Source organism: Drosophila subpulchrella, chromosome X (genome assembly GCF_014743375.2).
Source record: "Drosophila subpulchrella strain 33 F10 #4 breed RU33 chromosome X, RU_Dsub_v1.1 Primary Assembly, whole genome shotgun sequence".
Lineage (NCBI taxonomy): Eukaryota > Metazoa > Arthropoda > Insecta > Diptera > Drosophilidae > Drosophila > Drosophila subpulchrella.
In genome coordinates this window covers 20,939,402-20,956,225 of record NC_050613.1, presented here as the reverse complement: position 1 = coordinate 20,956,225, position 16,824 = coordinate 20,939,402, and the positions used below count along the sequence as shown (strand labels likewise).

At 43.8% G+C, this 16,824-nt stretch overlaps 2 protein-coding genes and 2 long non-coding RNA genes across 6 annotated transcripts; 1 reads left to right on the top strand and 3 right to left on the bottom strand.

Annotated features, from left to right (window-relative positions):
* Positions 1–1,469: 1,469 nt before the first annotated feature.
* On the bottom strand, positions 1,470–2,483 carry LOC119557444. Its single transcript, XR_005220074.1, has 3 exons — positions 2,329–2,483; positions 2,162–2,263; positions 1,470–1,975 (listed from the first exon to the last, which is right to left on the bottom strand). It is a non-coding gene; the product is annotated as an uncharacterized LOC119557444 (long non-coding RNA).
* A 2,171-nt stretch (positions 2,484–4,654) lies between these two features.
* On the bottom strand, positions 4,655–5,586 carry LOC119557009. Of its 3 annotated transcripts, none has more exons than XR_005220019.1 (3): positions 5,332–5,586; positions 4,983–5,265; positions 4,655–4,923 (listed from the first exon to the last, which is right to left on the bottom strand). It is a non-coding gene; the product is annotated as an uncharacterized LOC119557009 (long non-coding RNA). The 3 variants fall into 3 exon arrangements; XR_005220021.1 differs by having other exon boundaries at positions 4,983–5,298; positions 5,368–5,586; XR_005220020.1 differs by having other exon boundaries at positions 4,983–5,298; positions 5,383–5,586.
* Positions 5,587–6,261: 675 nt separating this feature from the next.
* LOC119557536 lies at positions 6,262–10,973 on the top strand. Its single transcript, XM_037870307.1, has 9 exons — positions 6,262–6,428; positions 6,923–7,840; positions 8,176–8,597; positions 8,787–8,938; positions 8,993–9,209; positions 9,270–9,620; positions 9,694–10,476; positions 10,533–10,753; positions 10,806–10,973. Exons 1-9 carry the CDS (start codon positions 6,290–6,292, stop codon positions 10,954–10,956), a joined length of 3,354 nt encoding a protein of 1,117 aa, XP_037726235.1. The 5' UTR covers positions 6,262–6,289; the 3' UTR covers positions 10,957–10,973.
* Positions 10,971–15,677, bottom strand: LOC119555922 (nuclear transcription factor Y subunit gamma-like). Its single transcript, XM_037867621.1, has 2 exons — positions 15,650–15,677; positions 10,971–12,908 (listed from the first exon to the last, which is right to left on the bottom strand). Exons 1-2 carry the CDS (start codon positions 15,675–15,677, stop codon positions 11,464–11,466), a joined length of 1,473 nt encoding a protein of 490 aa, XP_037723549.1. The 3' UTR covers positions 10,971–11,463.
* Positions 15,678–16,824: the final 1,147 nt, after the last annotated feature.

Genomic DNA, 16,824 nt, shown 5'->3' with positions numbered 1-16,824 from the left:
CGATCTGCCTAAATCAATGGGAAATATTCTTGGGAAAAAAGTTGAGAGATTTTGGTAGGGGGTGTGAGGAATATGCCCGTTTTGCTGGGCAGCAAAAGTTAACAACGGTGTCTAGGCAGCCTGACATGTAGCAAGTTCCTGGCTATAATAATAAAAATTGCACGTTACGCTTGGCTCGGGTGGTTTTTTGGGGGCTTTTTGGGGGGAAATGGAACACAGCTGGACCGGGCATATCAAAAAATATTGTACGCCGGCTAATGTTTATGTATGAAGTGGGGCTCTTCGCACTCCTTTGCCCCACTTTTTTGAGGCTAAAAGGGAGGGGGTGGATGAGAAGGAGCTGCTGGAAGAGCCCCACTGTAGCAGGAGTTCCGGTTTCGGATGCACAACTTTCGGTTGTTATTTTAAGTTAATGAAAATGTAAGACGCAACAATGTGAGAACGGGGACGAAGAGAGTGGAATCCGAGTGGTCATTGTGGTAATGCAATGTTATGCGTACACATTGGAACGAAACAACAATAGTGGGTGCTGCGAGGGGGGAGACCACTTAAGAAAACAGTTGGCATAATGAAAGTTTTGGGAACTGTCGGGGGAAGTACGTTAACTTTAAGCCACAAACGAATTCCGAAGATACAAGTCTGTGACAGGGTTGCCAGCTAAATAAAGATTTTGCAGCATTGCCAAGTTGAAATTAAAAGCAGCATTGCCATCTTCACCAGCTAATATCAAAATTACTTACCGAATCCCGATAATAAATGTCCACGACAGATTTGCCTGCATAAAAGCAAATTGTACAGCAAGGCAATTATATTAAATTTAATTGAAAAATTAAAAAAAGCGTTGATAATTGTAAGCATTGATAATTTTTTATGTTTATTTGACATATTTTCCTCTCAAGTAAATTTCTGCGGATTTTCTAGTTATAAATTTAGAAAATTCTCATATTGGTTGACTTTTAATTTCGATATTTATATATATATATATATATATATATATATTCAAATATTTTTGTAAATATTTTTAACTTAATTTTAATATACTTTACACCAAAAATTTTTATTTTGACTTTATTGTACATTGCTATGACTTCATGAAGCCAGTTCTATTTCCAGTTGTAGTTTTTCATCACTTCTGAATTGATTTATGGGAGGAAGCACTCATAAGCGTAGGTTATCCTTTTTGTTCACCGCTTTTCCACCTGGCGTGTGTAGTTAGCGATAAGACACTTGCTGAGCCTTTCTCCGCTAGGCTTTTCACCAAATTAAAGATGATATTTAGGATGCCCCTATATGTAACGCTTACCTATCGCCGGCTGCCGGGTTTTCATAGCAACGGACCTGTTCTTTGGCGATACTGCTAGAGCCACAGGAGTCCTGAGACACCTAAAACTGGCAGCACAGTGACTTTTCTCTGCACAGGACTGCCGAGGCTCAGAATCGGCAGTACTGCGACTCTACCGGATTCCCATTTCTCAACCACCTAAGCTACTTATAGCCAAGTGCAGGGAATTGGGAACCCTCCAGAGTCGCAGTACTGCCAATTCAATGGGTCTCAGGACTCCTGTGCAGACAAATGTCACTGTACTGCCAATTTTACGTATCCCAGGATGCTTGCGCCTCTAACAGCAACACCAAAGAACAGGTCTCCTACTATGGATAACCCGGCTGCCGGCAATAGGTAAGCGTAAAATATATGGAGGACCCATCTCAAACATCTAAAATACGGAGATGGAGCGCCCTTTCGTTCATCCAGGAGCTCAAGGAGGAGTAGGGTTCCTTGCTGCAGAACAGCGATCTGACCAGCGACAGCTGCTCCACCGCCTGCCTGGAGGTGGCAGATCCCGATCCTGATCTTGATCCTGATCCTGATCCTGAACCTGATCCCGATCCTGATCCCGATCCCTGCTCAACACTCTGGGACGCCACAGTGGCTGGGGCACCACGTCCGCCGCTCCTTTTTCATGTTCCACGAGAACTGCAAGTCAAGCCATAAGATTTAATCCATATCGTCTCGAATAAAATATTAGAATAAATATATTTTAGAACGATATTTGATGCAACGAAAGAACCGATGCTAGTTTAGTATTCGAATAGCCGAAATTTCGAAAGAAAAGGTGCAAGATATCGCGACTGCTTTTTTATTATTAAAAATATTTCTTACTCTGAATTTGTTCTCGCCGCTCATTTTGTTGAGCACGTTCTTGATAAAAAAAATGAAAAACCAAATAATAAATTTTGTTTTTCTGGTTATTCCGTTTGAAAACTTTGGACGAAAATAACATTATATATTAATATTAAATATTTTGGATTTTAGAGAGCAGGTCTTACCTCGCCGATTTTCGAGAGACGACTGACTAAACGTTTGAATTTCTTTAGTATTTCAACAATCCAAGTTGACAGTTGTGTCCAAGGCACACTAGATCTTGTAATACTTATGACTCGATTATATGCTTATTACGATTACGATTATATGGTTATTACGTTTGAAAACTTTGGACGAAAATAACATTATATATTAATATTAAATATTTTGGATTTTAGAGAGCAGGTCTTACCTCGCCGATTTTCGAGAGACGACTGACTAAACGTTTGAATTTCTTTAGTATTTCAACAATCCAAGTTGACAGTTGTGTCCAAGGCACACTAGATCTTGTAAAAATACTTATGACTCGATTCTATGCTTATATGATGACAACATTAAGGTCGTTGCTTTTGCAACAAAACCAAAAACATTTAAGTCTTAGGATATATAAAGGAAACCTCAAAAAATAAAGGATATCAGGGCACTTCTAGATTGCATACATGTTGTTGTTGTATTCCGATTTTGAAGTAGAATACTTCTACGATTTTGTGGTTGAATTTCCTAATATTCTACATTCGATTATTTCTTTTTAAGGAGGGTCATTTTCGACACCAAAATGTAATCATTAAAAGTATCAAAAAAAGAACATAAAATATTTCCCTATTTTCCACTGTTTGCAATGTTGAAATATATATTTAAGATTTTAAAAAATGTATTTGCTTGCAAAACTTACCAACAATTAGATAAGTGTTCCAACTTTGAAACCTATAATAGTGAGATTTAATTATTAATCAGTTGAAATAACATTTTATTTACGCGACAAACAAGCGTAAATACGAAAAAGTGATGATATTACTTATAAAGTATAAGTACTACTTTACTTATCAACTACTAACTCAATTCAATGATCATTTTTTAGGAAGTGCATTGTTCCACAGAGAAGTCCGATTCTCAACCAACCAGACATCTTTCGGTTGTCAGTTTCCATAACTTAGTTATTTTATTCTGATTTTGCAGTGGGATAACTCTTTACATATAGTTCCCCAATATTCTACATTTAAATATAAAAGAAAAAGGCGAAATGACCATTTTTTAAATAATTTTTTATGTCGTGTTTGATTTCTTTTGAATTCTCTTAATATTGGCTGTAATTAATTTCTCTCCACAAGGGACACGAAGGTATATAGATGCGAACGATGACGTAGTCGATGTCATTCTCCCTCCACCATTCAGTTTTAGTTATATCAGCCAAATGGTCCAGAAACATTTTGACGAGTACAAATTCAGTTTTCGGTGAGTTGTGGCAGTCCGGCTGGATGATGATATTAACGGAGGTGCGGGCCATTTCTCTGAAGCTGGCCATAAAACCATAGGTATGCCACGAAAGCATGGAATACGGAGAGCCCCGCACCCATTATCGCAAGATCCAACAATCTCGAGAGAATGGGTGCGGGACCCCCGTATTCCTGCAGCCAGCTGCAGAGAGAAGGGTCCGCACCTAAGTTAATATCATCCAGTCAGACTGCCATAACTACCCGAAGATTGAATTGGTACTCATGATCTGGACTCTGGCCGAAATAACCAAAGCTGAGTGGTAGAGGGAAAATCGCATCGAGGACATCATCGTTCACATCTGTATGCCATTCGTGTCCTCCGAGGCGAGGCATTCTACAATGCTGCTTAACGAAATTACATTATCGGATCAGCATAGTGCAAGAGGTTATGAACTGCATCCGCCAGCCGGGCATCTTTCCAGTAGAGGAGTCCTACAGCACCATGGCTCTGGCACATGCTGCTGGATGAGGTATTCGCAGGAGGAGAAGTGCTGGGAGACCACTGTACGCACACTTGACTAGAATTCTGGTGAGAAAGTCCGAGCAGCCAGTCGAGAAGTCTCTCTGATGAATAGGAGTGCTTCAGATGCTACAGGCAGGATGTATCCGACACCTTTGTATGTAAGTGGCTAATGCAGACAATTTTTAAATTACTTTACTTTTTCTTTAGATATATTATTATGATTACCTCCTGGAGATCCTAGCCGCCATGCTTCTTCCAGCCTAAGCTTCAGGTTCCTTGCCTCTTTACTGGCCAATTTCCAGATTCAATACTGCGCACCCACATTAGGGATAGTCATTCGCCACTCAAAAGTCGTCGAGGATAGACCTGCTCTCTAAAACAAAATATTTTAAAAAACCAAATAATAAATTTTGTTTTTCTGGTTATTCCGTTTGTAAACTTTTGGCGAAATGTCTTTCGCCGAAATGTCTTTCGCCAAAAGTTTACAAACGGAATAACCAGAAAAACAAAATTTATTATTTGGTTTTTTAAAATATTTTGTTTTAGAGAGCAGGTCTATCCTCGACGACTTTTGAGTGGCGAATGACTAAACGTTTCCTTTTCTTTAGTATTTCAACAATTCAAGTTGACAGTTGTGTCCAGGGCACACTAGATGAGGTATTCGCAAGAGGAGAAGTGCTGGGAGACCACTGTACGCACACTTGACTAGAATTCTGGTGAGAAAGTCTGAGCAGCCAGTCGAGAAGTCTCTCGCAAAGTGGATCTCTGATGACTGTTTCAGATGCTACAGGCAGGATGTATCCCACACCTTTGTATGTAAGTGGCTAATGCAGACAATTTTTAAATTACTTTACTTTTTCTTTAGATATATTATTATGATTACCTCCTGGAGACCCTAGCCGCCATGCTGGATAAGGCCATCGACGATCTGCGAAGAAATCACTGGACATAGCTAGAAGCCCGCATTCTTCCAGCCTAAGCTTCACGTTCCTTGCCTCTTTACTTGCCAATATCCAGATTCAATACTGCGCACCCACATTAGGGATATCAAAAACGATGACATTCTCCGTCTTTGTTCCAGGCCATTGTCATGTTCTTCAAGGACGAGGGCTGCAAACCGCTGATGTCCGAGAGGATGCATGAGTATAAGGAGAAGCTTCCAGATGCTACGGGCAGGATGGATGTATTTTGAAGTAGCACTAAAAATGAGTTATATTTTACAAAACAATTACAGGAAAAATTAATGTGAACTGTTGAGAAAGTCGTACGGAAATCAGCCTTACAGGCATGGGCACCACAGTTTCAATGAGGCGGCAGGTCCCGATTCCGATCCCGATCCCTGCTCAACATTTAATTTCACTTTTTGTGCACGTTATTGATAAGAAATATGAAATAACCAAATAATAAATTTTGTTTTTCTGGTTATTCCGTTTGTAAACTTTTGGCGAAAGACACTTAAAATATTTTGTTTTAGAGAGCAGGTCTATCCTCGACGACTTTTGAGTGGCGAATGACTAAACGTTTCATTTTCTTTAGTATTTCAACAATTCAAGTTGACAGTTGTGACCAGGGCACACTAGATCTTGTCAAAATATTTATAACTCGATTCTATGCTTACATGATTTCAACATTATGATATTTATCTTTGCAACCACGTATATGATAACAATAGGTTGTATTCCCTAATACATTTAAATATTTATTTTAAAAGAGGGTCAAAATTTTAGCCCACTCTCATGTCAGATTTCCAATGGCTTTTAGAATGGGTGCCCAAAACTGCACTTCTAGATTTCATAACGTGAGTTATAGGATCCCGATTTTCTTATGGGATACCTCTATGAGTTTGTTGTTGAAATATCTAATATTCTACATTTGAATATATCATTTTAAATTTAGCCCGTCCTCATGTAAGATTTTTCCGAATTTCCAATGGCTTTCAGAAAGGGAACCCAAAACTGCACTTCGTATGTCTAACATATATATACCAATTTATCTTAGCTGGAATCGAACTGGCTTTAAACAGTTTACTTGTGATGGGTTTGGCAGGTGGGTTACCAGGACAACGGGTTGTCTTTCTGGCTTTTCATATCATGGGTCATCGAACAAACAAGCAAAGAAGGTTTTGCGAATTTCACCGAAAGGCCAGTTGAAGTCGGAGCTGCAGCACGGATTGGAGTCCAGGCGGCGGATATGAAGTTCCTGCTGAAAAAATGCCTTCGCAAGAAGGCGCCGGAGATGAAGCCCGGGGCCATCTTAGATGCCGTCATCTCGCAATCCTCGGCCACCGCCTGCAAGTGCCTGCTCTACAAGCTGGCGGACTACAAAAGAGGTAAGGAATTTGGTGACCCCGATTTACTAATTTTAAGCATTGTATAAGGGTGCCCCAGACTTTTCCTTTACCCTGTTAACGTGACTTATTGAAATCCGACATTTAGTAAGCATACCTCTAAAAGTTTTTAATTTAATTTTATTTTTATCAGGCATCATCGTCTTAAAGATGATCTAAGTTTTCAAAAGCTTCCAGATAAGTGACCCAAATATGACACATCCAGAACTATAACCTGCGAATTTGTTGTTCATTCATTATTTACATTTAGTAGTAGATTAAAGTTAATACATTTTAGTTAGTTAGATGCGAAAGTTATATAATCCATATCCTTGATTATGGTAGGGATAGTATTTGGTGACCCCGAAACATTGAAAAAGTACTTTGTTTGGGTGAAAACGTACGTGTAGGTATTTATTGGATGTGGGTATGCCACACGATGATTTATATATATAGATGTAATGAAGACTGTACTAATAATCACCAATCCTGGCCAGGTGGCGACCTCATCGACGCCATCAACTCGGGCGGACTGATTGCCGTGGAGCAGCTAATCCGCGAGCAGTTCGGTGTATTCATGTACAACGATGGCAAGGGACAGGTGATCAACCGGGCGGAGTTCCTGCGCTGGAAGTACCGCGACCACACCGAGGTGACCATACCCATTGAGGCGTCGCTGTCCATCCACGATCCGTTGGGCAAGTGGGAGGACCACAAGGCCTGCTGGCAGATGCAATACCGCGGCGCCCTGGGCGAGAGTCTGCTCCATGTGCTGATCATCTGCGATTCGAAGGTGCACACCAAGCTGGCGCGCGTGCTGCTCCGTGTGTTCCCCAACCTGGCACTGGACGTGATGGAGGGCGAGGAGTATCTGGGCGCGAGTGCCCTGCATCTGTCCATAGCCTACAGCAACAACGAGCTGGTGGCGGATCTGATCGAGGCCGGCGCGAATATCAATCAGCGGGCAATCGGCAGCTTCTTCCTGCCCCGTGACCAGCAGCGGGCTCATCCGGCCAAGAGCACCGACTACGAGGGACTGGCCTACATGGGTGAGTATCCCTTGGCCTGGGCCGCCTGCTGTGCCAACGAGAGTGTCTACAATCTGCTGGTGGACTGCGGATCCGACCCGGATGCCCAGGACTCCTTTGGCAACATGATCCTGCACATGGTGGTGGTGTGCGACAAGCTGGACATGTTCGGCTACGCCCTGCGGCATCCCAAGACGCCGGCCAAGAATGGCATTGTCAACCAGACGGGACTCACTCCCCTCACCCTGGCCTGTAAGTTGGGCCGCGAGGAGCTGTTCCGCGAGATGTTGGAGCTGTCCGCCCGCGAGTTCTGGCGGTACAGTAACATCACCTGCTCTGGATACCCCCTCAATGCGCTGGACACACTGCTGCCGGACGGAAGGACTAGTGAGTACTGTCAAAAAGAAGGACATCAATGAGTCCTATCAAAAAGAATCATTATTTTAAAAAGTCTCTTCTAAGATCTCCTACATATTGATTATGAGTATACAATTATGAAGATTATGTGTAATGATTTTAAATATAAAATTGATTACATCCACACAAAGGAAGTAGTACAAGAGACAACATATGTACTTATAGAAGTATCCTAGGTATTTTAATATTTTCTATACATGAATGTGGTCTACATAATCTTTATAAAATAATATATATGTATACATTGTATATTATACATATGTTATTTGTTTGTTTATAATAATATCAATACCTTATTGAAACAGATTGGAATTCCGCTTTGTTTATCATCCTGAACGGAACCAAGCCGGAGCATCTGGACATGTTGGACGGCGGCATCATCCAGCGCCTCCTGGAGGAGAAGTGGAAGACATTTGCGCAGAACCAGTTCTTGAAGCGCCTGCTCATCCTGTCCACCCATCTGCTGTGCCTGTCCGTATCCGTTTATTTGCGACCCGCCCACAATGGTGAAGGCGAGGGAGAGGACTCCGAGGGATCCGAATCACTGACAGCCGCTATTCAGGAAATGGAGACGGACAACGGGAATGGAAACGATGGGAATAGTGCCCAAACGGTGGCTAGATATTGCGCAGAGTTTGCCACCTTGGCAGGAGTTCTCAGTTACGTAATTTTCCAGCAGGGCGACGAGATCAAGAACCAGGGACTATCCGCATTTCTTAAGCAGCTGGTGAGGGTCTAATTAATCTTTTCGAAGTATCATTGTGATTTGAAAGGCTTTTCAATATTGTAAGGACTAAAACTCCCTATAACTTTAATTTAAATTTGAAAGATAAACAACACCATAATAATTATTACTATGTATTACTAGGTAAAAAAAATTAATTAATTAATACTTTGTTCTACTGTCATTTCTTAGTCCCATGCCCCGGCAAAGGCCATTTTCCTGTTCTCCAATTTGCTGATCCTGGCGTGCATTCCGTTTCGTTTGATTGGTGACACCGATACCGAGGAGGCCATCTTGATCTTTGCTGTCCCGGGCTCATGGTTCCTTCTAATGTTCTTCGCTGGGTGAGTGAGATTACCAAGTTCCTCTCGAAGGCATCTGAATTGCGATCATTTTAGTGCCATTCGGCTGACGGGTCCCTTTGTGACCATGATCTACTCCATGATCACGGGTGACATGTTCACCTTCGGCATTATCTACTGCATTGTGCTGTGTGGATTCTCGCAGGCCTTCTACTTCCTGTACAAGGGACATCCCCAGGTGCAGTCCACCATGTTCAACACCTACACCAGCACCTGGATGGCCCTCTTCCAAACCACTTTGGGCGATTATAATGTGAGGAGGTGCCTTGAACATGGGTACCTTTCGTAGTATACATTAGATTTCCCCTTGCAGTATCCCGATCTGAACCAGACCACGTACCCCAATCTCTCCAAGACCGTGTTCATCATCTTCATGATCTTTGTGCCCATCCTGCTGCTCAACATGTTGATTGCCATGATGGGCAACACCTATGTGACCGTGATCGAGCAGTCGGAGAAGGAGTGGATGAAGCAGTGGGCCAAGATCGTCGTCACCCTTGAGCGTGCGGTGCCGCAGGCAGATGCCAAGGGCTATCTGGAGGCCTACTCCATTCCGTTGGGTCCCTCCGACGATTCGGGATTTGAGGTGCGCGGCGTGATGGTCATCAAGAGCAAGAGCAAAACGAGGGCCAAGCAGCGCAAAGGAGCCGTCTCCAACTGGAAGGTAAGAGTAGATGAAGCAGTGCCTCTTAGTCACTTTAACCATTCCAACACGATTTCGGACCAATCCTCAACAGCGTGTGGGTCGTGTGACGCTGACGGCGCTCAAGAAGCGCGGAATGACCGGCGAGGAGATGCGTCGTCTCATGTGGGGCCGGGCTTCCATCTCCAGTCCCGTGAAGATTGCCAAGCAGAAGCTCAAGGATCCCTACAACCTGCACGCCGATTCGGACTTCACCAACGCCATGGACATGCTGGCCTTCGCCAACGATCCAGCCTCGTCCAATGGCATTGTTCTGCGAACGGTGACAGCTCCTCCGCCTGCGCCGCCAGCTCCGGATCCCTTCAGGGAGCTGATCCTGATGTCGGACCAGCGACCAGAGACCCATGATCCTCACTACTTCGCCGGCTTGCAGCAGCTGGCCAACAAGGCCTTCGATTTGGTGGAGCAAACGATGAAGACGCAGCCGCAGGCACCGGTGGCTAAAAAGATGGATCCACTGCCGGTCTCCACAGCGGGCACAGCAACGCCTGCCCCCACTGCAGCTCAAGATGCTCCTCCCGACCTAATGGCCTTACCCCTGCCCATATCAAATCTGAGCAACTTGTTTCAGGACCCCAAGGATATCGTCGATCCGAAGAAGCTGGAGGAGTTCATGGCTATGCTGGCCGAGGTGGAGACCGAGGAGAGCGACAGCGGTGGACCCATTCTGGGCAAGCTGTCGCTGGCCAAGCGGACGCACAACGCCTTGTCCAAGGCGGATATCCGGCGGGAGCAGCCGGGATTCGAGGGTCACAGCCACGGTCAGTTTCAACCCATGTCCTCGGTGTGGGCGCCACCTGGTTTGGATGAGGAAGCGGTAAGTGGGTAAAAATTAAATGAATTATTTCATGCAAGTTGTACCTTTAATCTCAGGGTTTCCACTTCGATGAGGCCGTGGCGGAGGAGGTGCTGACCATCGAACAGGAAGCCGAGGTGGAGACCGAGGACGGCAATGGAGGGCCGGACAGTGAGGATCTGCCCACAGCTGAGGAAGTGCACGCCACCATGAAGCAGTTCCATCTGCGCAAGTGCCAGCCAGCGCAGGATGAGGCCGCTCGACGGGCAAAAAGTGCCCGCGTTCGTCGAAGGAATAAGTGAGTAATAATATCTTCACTTCATTCTCTAAGTCCCTCTCTTCCAAAGCAGAGTTTCGCCAGAACAAAGTGATGATCCAGATGAGCGCAGCCAGCGGGGACGATCGGCTTACACCCGAAAGACGCAATCGCCGCCCGATCCCCTGGAACCGTGGAGCACCCGCGAACTGCAGGACATCAACAAGATCCTGGCCAGAAAGTGAACACAGAGCAGCAGTTTCTGGCACATAGTCCTTGGTGGCTTATAATTGTTTGTCAGAGCTTAGCTTAGTTAGAAGTACAAATACATAATAAACCGCGGATGCCACGCGAAACGCTGGGTTATGCTTTGGACCGGTGGCATCCGCGTCATACACTAGTTTTCCCATTATTCTCTCTAAGTGCTAGGTTTAAAAGTGGTGGAGGTGGCGGTGTTTGTTTGGAGGAGGTGAAACCTGCAGCCAGGGGGGCGGGAGGGTCAGCAATAAATTACAATTGAGAAATCGTTTCTACAAAGATGCCTACGTCTTAGACACTAGCTATATATAATCTCCTCCGATATACAATCGTATACACCTACATAAACTATAATATTATACATTGTGCTGGATGACAGGGGATGGCGCAATCAATGCCCGTTGCCAATGCCCGATTCCAATGCCTCCCGATGCTTCGATATGATTGCCAACTGTCCGTCTGTCCGTCCGGATTTGATTTAATTCTTCCAGCTTTTACCGAAATCCGCCGGTTAGTGTGCGATCCGCGGACATGGTGGAGATCGTTTGCGCCTGCTGTTGCTGCTGATGCTGCTGTTGCGCCGCCTGCTGCTGCGCCTGCGTCGCCGCCTGGGCACTGGTCATGGTCGAGTTTATGAAGATCGGCGTGCCACTGGCCACCGCGCTGGCGTTGTTCTGGCTAAGATTGGCATGCTGCTGCTGGACCTGCACCTGGACTTGCTGCTGTTGTTGTTGCTGCACTTGCACCTGCTGCTGCTGGTGGGCCACCGTGGGTGCTCCGCCCAACTGGAGCAGCTGCTGCGCCGTCAGCAGCTGGGTGGGGATGATAACCTGCTGTTGCTGCTGCTGCTGTTGCTGCTGCTGTTGTTGCTGATGCTGCTGTTGCTGTTGGGCGAGATTCTGGAGCAGGGCCGTCTGCTGCTGGGCGGCCGTTTGTGGCGCTGGCGTGGCGGTCAGCTGGCCGTTGGGGCCGGCAGTCAGGATCAACTGCTGGGTGGGTTGTTGGGCCGACACTATGTTGATGCCCAGGCTGTTGGGCAGATGGTTCTGGGTGGGCTGCGGTTGCTGTTGCACTTGCTGCACGAGCTGCGCCGCCTGCTGGCCGGGCAGTGCGATGAAGTACTGTAGCTGTTGCCCACCAGCACCTTGCTGGATAATCTGGACCTGCTGTGGATGCGCCTGGTGATGTTGCTGCTGTTGTTGTTGCTGTTGCTGCTGGGCGGCATGTTGCTGCTGCTGCTGTTGTTGCTGCAGTTGCGCTGAGAAGATGTCGGAATTGACGGTGCTGAAGCCGAGCACCTCGGCGGCGTTGGCTGCGCCCGTGGTGTCCAGCTTTAGGCCGCCAGCCGTGGCCGCAGGTACGGAGGATCCACTGGCTACAAAGGTGCCCGTGGCGGAAGCATTGCCAGCCACGGTGGCGGAAGCATTGCCAGCCACGGAGGCGGCCGCATTGGAGGTGGCTGTGTTGGACGTGGAGGCGGCACTGCTGGTCGAGCCCGCCATTCCACTCGAACTGGAACTGCTGCCATCCTTGCCCTTTTGCGCCGACGACGGCTTGATCTCCTCGCGCGGCACAATGTCGATGAGGAAGTCGAACTGATCGTAGTTGGCGATGGCCTGGGCAATGTCCGAGCGCTGAAGCGTGCGCCGCCTGCTCTCCTCGGTGTGCACCCAGGCGTGCATGGTCAGCTCCTGGATGAAGTACTCGCAGGCCTTGGCAAACAGCAGCGGCGCCTCGCCGGCAATCATCTTGGCATTCTCGTCCAGCTTCATGATCTTCTTGATGCGCGCCAGCGGGAGTACCTGGTGCTTGGCATCCACCTGCTCAAGGAGGAGTAGGGTTCCTTGCTGCAGAACAGCGATCTGACCAGCGACAGCTGCTCCACCGCCTGCCTGGAGGTGGCAGATCCCGATCCTGATCTTGATCCTGATCCCGATCCCTGCTCAACACTCTGCGACGCCGCAGTGGCTGGGGCACCACGTCCGTCGCTCCTTTTTCATGTTCCACGAGAACTGCAAGTCACGCCATAAGATTTAATCTTTATCGTCTCGAATACTATTTTTGACTAAATACATCTTCGAACGATTTTTGATGCAACGAAAGAACCGATGCTACTTTAGTATTCAAATGGCCGAAATTTCGAAGGAAAAGGTGCAAGATATATCGCGACTGCTTTTTCATTATTAAAAATATTTCTTACTCTGAATTTGTTCTCGCCGCTCACTTTGTTGTGCAAGTTCTTAATAAAGAAAATGAAAAACCAAATAATAAATTTTGTTTTTCTGGTTATTCCGTTAGAAAACTTTGGGCGAAAGAACCTTTAAATATTTTGGATTTTAGAGAGCAGGTCCAACCTTACCGACTATCAAGAGACGACTGACTAAACATTTGAATTTCTTTAGTATTTCAACAATCCAAGTTGACAGTTTTGTCCAAGGCACACTAGATCTTGTAAAAATATTTATGATTCGATTCTATGCTTATATGATGACAACATTAAGATCATTTCTTTTGCAACTCAGTATACAATATTAAAACTAAAAACATTAAAATCTCACGATATATAAAGATAAACAGGAAAAAAAGGTATCAGTGCAATTCTACATTCCTTAACATGAGTTATTGGGCTCCGATTTTGAAGTGGGATACCTCTTTGAATTTGTGGTTGAATTCTCTAATATTCTACATTCGAATATTTCTTTTAAAGGAGGGTCCAAATTTTAGCCCATTCTCATTTTCGAGTTTTCCGGATTTCCAATGGTTTTCAGAATGGGAACCCAAAACTGCATTTCTAGATTTCATAACTTGGGTTATTGGATTCCGATTTTGAAGTGGGATACCTCTTTGAATTTGTGTTTGAATGTTGTGGCCAAATCGAATCTATTTTGTTGAGCATTATGGGTCACACAGACACTCAGTCCTATAGATATATGTATACAATGTAAGGCCAAAAAGCTTATTTACCAGCATTACCATCTATAATCACTGCTGCAGTTCAAGCTACTCAAATCAAAGTTTATACGATTCAAGAACAATTTACGACCCCACACAGCTTTTTAAAAGGACTCATTTAACCCAACTGGCCTTACAGAATATATAGCTTTGAGCGTTGCAAAATGATTCAATCTTTTAAACGAAAGCCCACCCACCAAAATCGATCCATCCGAGCAGTAAATGTATCCAATAAATTGCCGAGCTTGCCGTCTGAAATTTTTAAATAAATAAATCTGAAAGTTATCTAAGCGTGTCCAAATTCGATTTACAGCTACAAAAATTGAGCAAAAACAACAGAGGGCCGTCATGGAAAACAAAAGAATAGAAAGAACAAAATAGAGCGAGAGTGAGAAGTTTGAATTGGAAACAAAAGCGATGTGAAAAAAAGGGGAGCATGGTTGAAAAACTTTGGCAGCGCGAAATGGAATAAAAACACTTTTCACTGCCAAATTTTTTGAAACAAATATAGATAAGGGCTGTATTTATTTAATATTGCGTGTATAGTTTTGTTAGGCAATTAAAAAAACCATTTCTATGGTAAATTGAACCAGACGAATATGACATGAATAAACAAATTGATTGAAGTCGGTTGTCTTTTTCGAGTAACAATTATTTAGATTGCATTTTAAGGGTTTGTTATGTTATTTACCACTTGTATACCTATTTAAATGATTTACCAAAATACTACTCTTGTACCATTGTTGTAATTTTAATATATTTATCATAGTATTTTCAATAAAGTCATTGCCAGCATAAATTATTTTAGGTATTAACAGCATGGTCAGACTTTACATAAACGTATGATACCAATCCTAAGATCCTAACTTTTTTCAATCTCATACTGAGTTATATTTTGTAAGTAACTTTTAATGAAAAATCTTTAAAAAAGTTATATGATCAATCTTAAGATCCTAACTTTCTTCAATCTTATACTGAGTTATATTTTGTAAGTAACTTATAAGATAGAATCTTTAAGATAGAATCCTTAAAAAATTATATTATCAATCTTAAGATCCTAACTTTTTTCAATCTCATACTGAGTTATATTTTGTAAGTAATTCCCAAAGAAACTTTACATAAAAATATATTATGCATCTTAAGATCCTATCTTTATACATTCTCAATCAATTGTAACAATTTTTATAAGTATGAATCTTTAAAAAAAAGTTATATTATCAATCTTAGGATCCTATTTGCAATCTCATTCTAAGTCATAATCTTTAACTAATTTTTAGAAAAAGAAGAGGTCCTTCGATGTGGTCGACAGCATGGCTTCCCCACGACTAACGGTTTCCTTGGCCGCCGACCATGGAACTCACCTCGCCGTGTGGTGGATAACGGGTCGTGGTGGTCCTTGATGTGGGGAGTGGTGCGATGGTCCTCTGGCTGGTGATTGTTTGTCTATTTATATGCTCATTATGTTTTCGCGCTTGTTTTACCAGCGAGCGAAGCGAAGCGGATCGCATTTGCCAGTGGGTCCTGGGTCCTGGGTCCTTTGAATAATGCCCGGCCATACATTGTGGTCAGCGGGTGGTTTTTGGGTTGGTTTTTGGGGGTGGTTTTCGTGGGCGGATGGCGAGCGGTGGTTCAGGGACAAAGGATAGGCGGGCACAAAAGTTTGCCGGCGATGTAAAAACAAGGACAGCAATTTGCTGGCTTCTTTTTTTTTGTGCCATCGCGACTGACTCCACTGAATGAAGAAGTGTCCGGCCATTGTCCTTACAATGAAACTGCTTGTCAATCACTTGTGTCCTTCGCTTTTTCCCTACCCAGAGCCCACTCATCAATTAGTCAGCCTCTAATTAGACACCGAAAAAGAGAACAAAATCGAAGGGATTCTGCGGCTGAAGGTGGTTCTTTTTTATTTAAGCGGGCTTAAAGGATACCTTTTGTTCATTACTGTGTGTGTATTTTTAAAGTATTTGTATAATAAATATGAACTAAAATACTGCATTACGTATTGTACATAAGGTGCGTATACGTAATATATAACATATCACTTGCGTACATTACGTATACGCACCATATACTTCAATTTATTTATTTGTTCTATTATTGCGTCCAATAACCTGTAAACTGTGTCTCCAAATGTATATCAAATCGCATTCCCGAAGCTATACCCTTCATAAATATCTTCTGACCACAAATCCCAGCTCGTTTTTGGCCCAAAGGAGGTGGACATATCTGATTTCGTTGCTTCCCAGAGGCCCTGACCTGCCAACGAAATGAAACGTTTGCGGTTTTACTCCATAAACAATTTGTGTATATTTCATAAATATTTTTAAACAAATTTCTGTCCGCCATTTTCTTGTTTATTTTTTGTTTTGTTTTGTTTTGCTATTGTTTCTGTTGGCTGCTTTGTTTGCATGGCGGTTACCATGTTTTATTTGCGGGAATTACACTTTTCGCTTTTGGCAATGGGCAATGGGATTGGGGGAAACAGACGAGGGCAACCGAAAGGATCAACTTTTTTCCCCAATGCAACGAATATGGCGGAAAGTCAACTTTACATACATGTGTGTATCTGTGTGAGGGGGCGGTTTATGGGGGAGGCGGGGAAACTTCGAATAAATGACATCGAGCGGGGTGTGAAAGTTACATTTTTATATTCCCTATAGAAGGATCCATTGGATTAATAAATGAGAAAACAATTTTTAAAAAATTAAAATTTATAATTACATTTAGAAAATCCGAAAGAAAAGTCAAAACCTGTGACATTTAGGGGCAATATTACATTATTTTGAAAAGATATTTTCTTTAAAGCGTAAACCCTAATCTTTAAAGGGTATCCCCCATTCGGGGCACTCATCACTTATTGCCGAACATCCTGTCCAGCCTGTACAGTTGTCCCTCTGCCTGGC

Bases quoted from the DNA above. Each gene is read 5' to 3' on its own strand.
- LOC119555922 (XM_037867621.1), bottom strand. From the start codon at position 15,677: ATGGCCGGACACTTCTTCATTCAGTGGA. The intron at 12,909-15,649 runs GTCAGTCGCGAT...AGTGTTGAGCAG, and splicing joins ACACTTCTTCATTCAGTGGA to GGATCGGGATCAGGATCAAG.
- LOC119557536 (XM_037870307.1), top strand. From the start codon at position 6,290: ATGAAGTTCCTGCTGAAAAAATGCCTTCGCAAGAAGGCGCCGGAGATG. The intron at 8,598-8,786 runs GTGAGGGTCTAA...GTCATTTCTTAG, and splicing joins CCGCATTTCTTAAGCAGCTG to TCCCATGCCCCGGCAAAGGC. The intron at 9,210-9,269 runs GTGAGGAGGTGC...TTCCCCTTGCAG, and splicing joins CCACTTTGGGCGATTATAAT to TATCCCGATCTGAACCAGAC.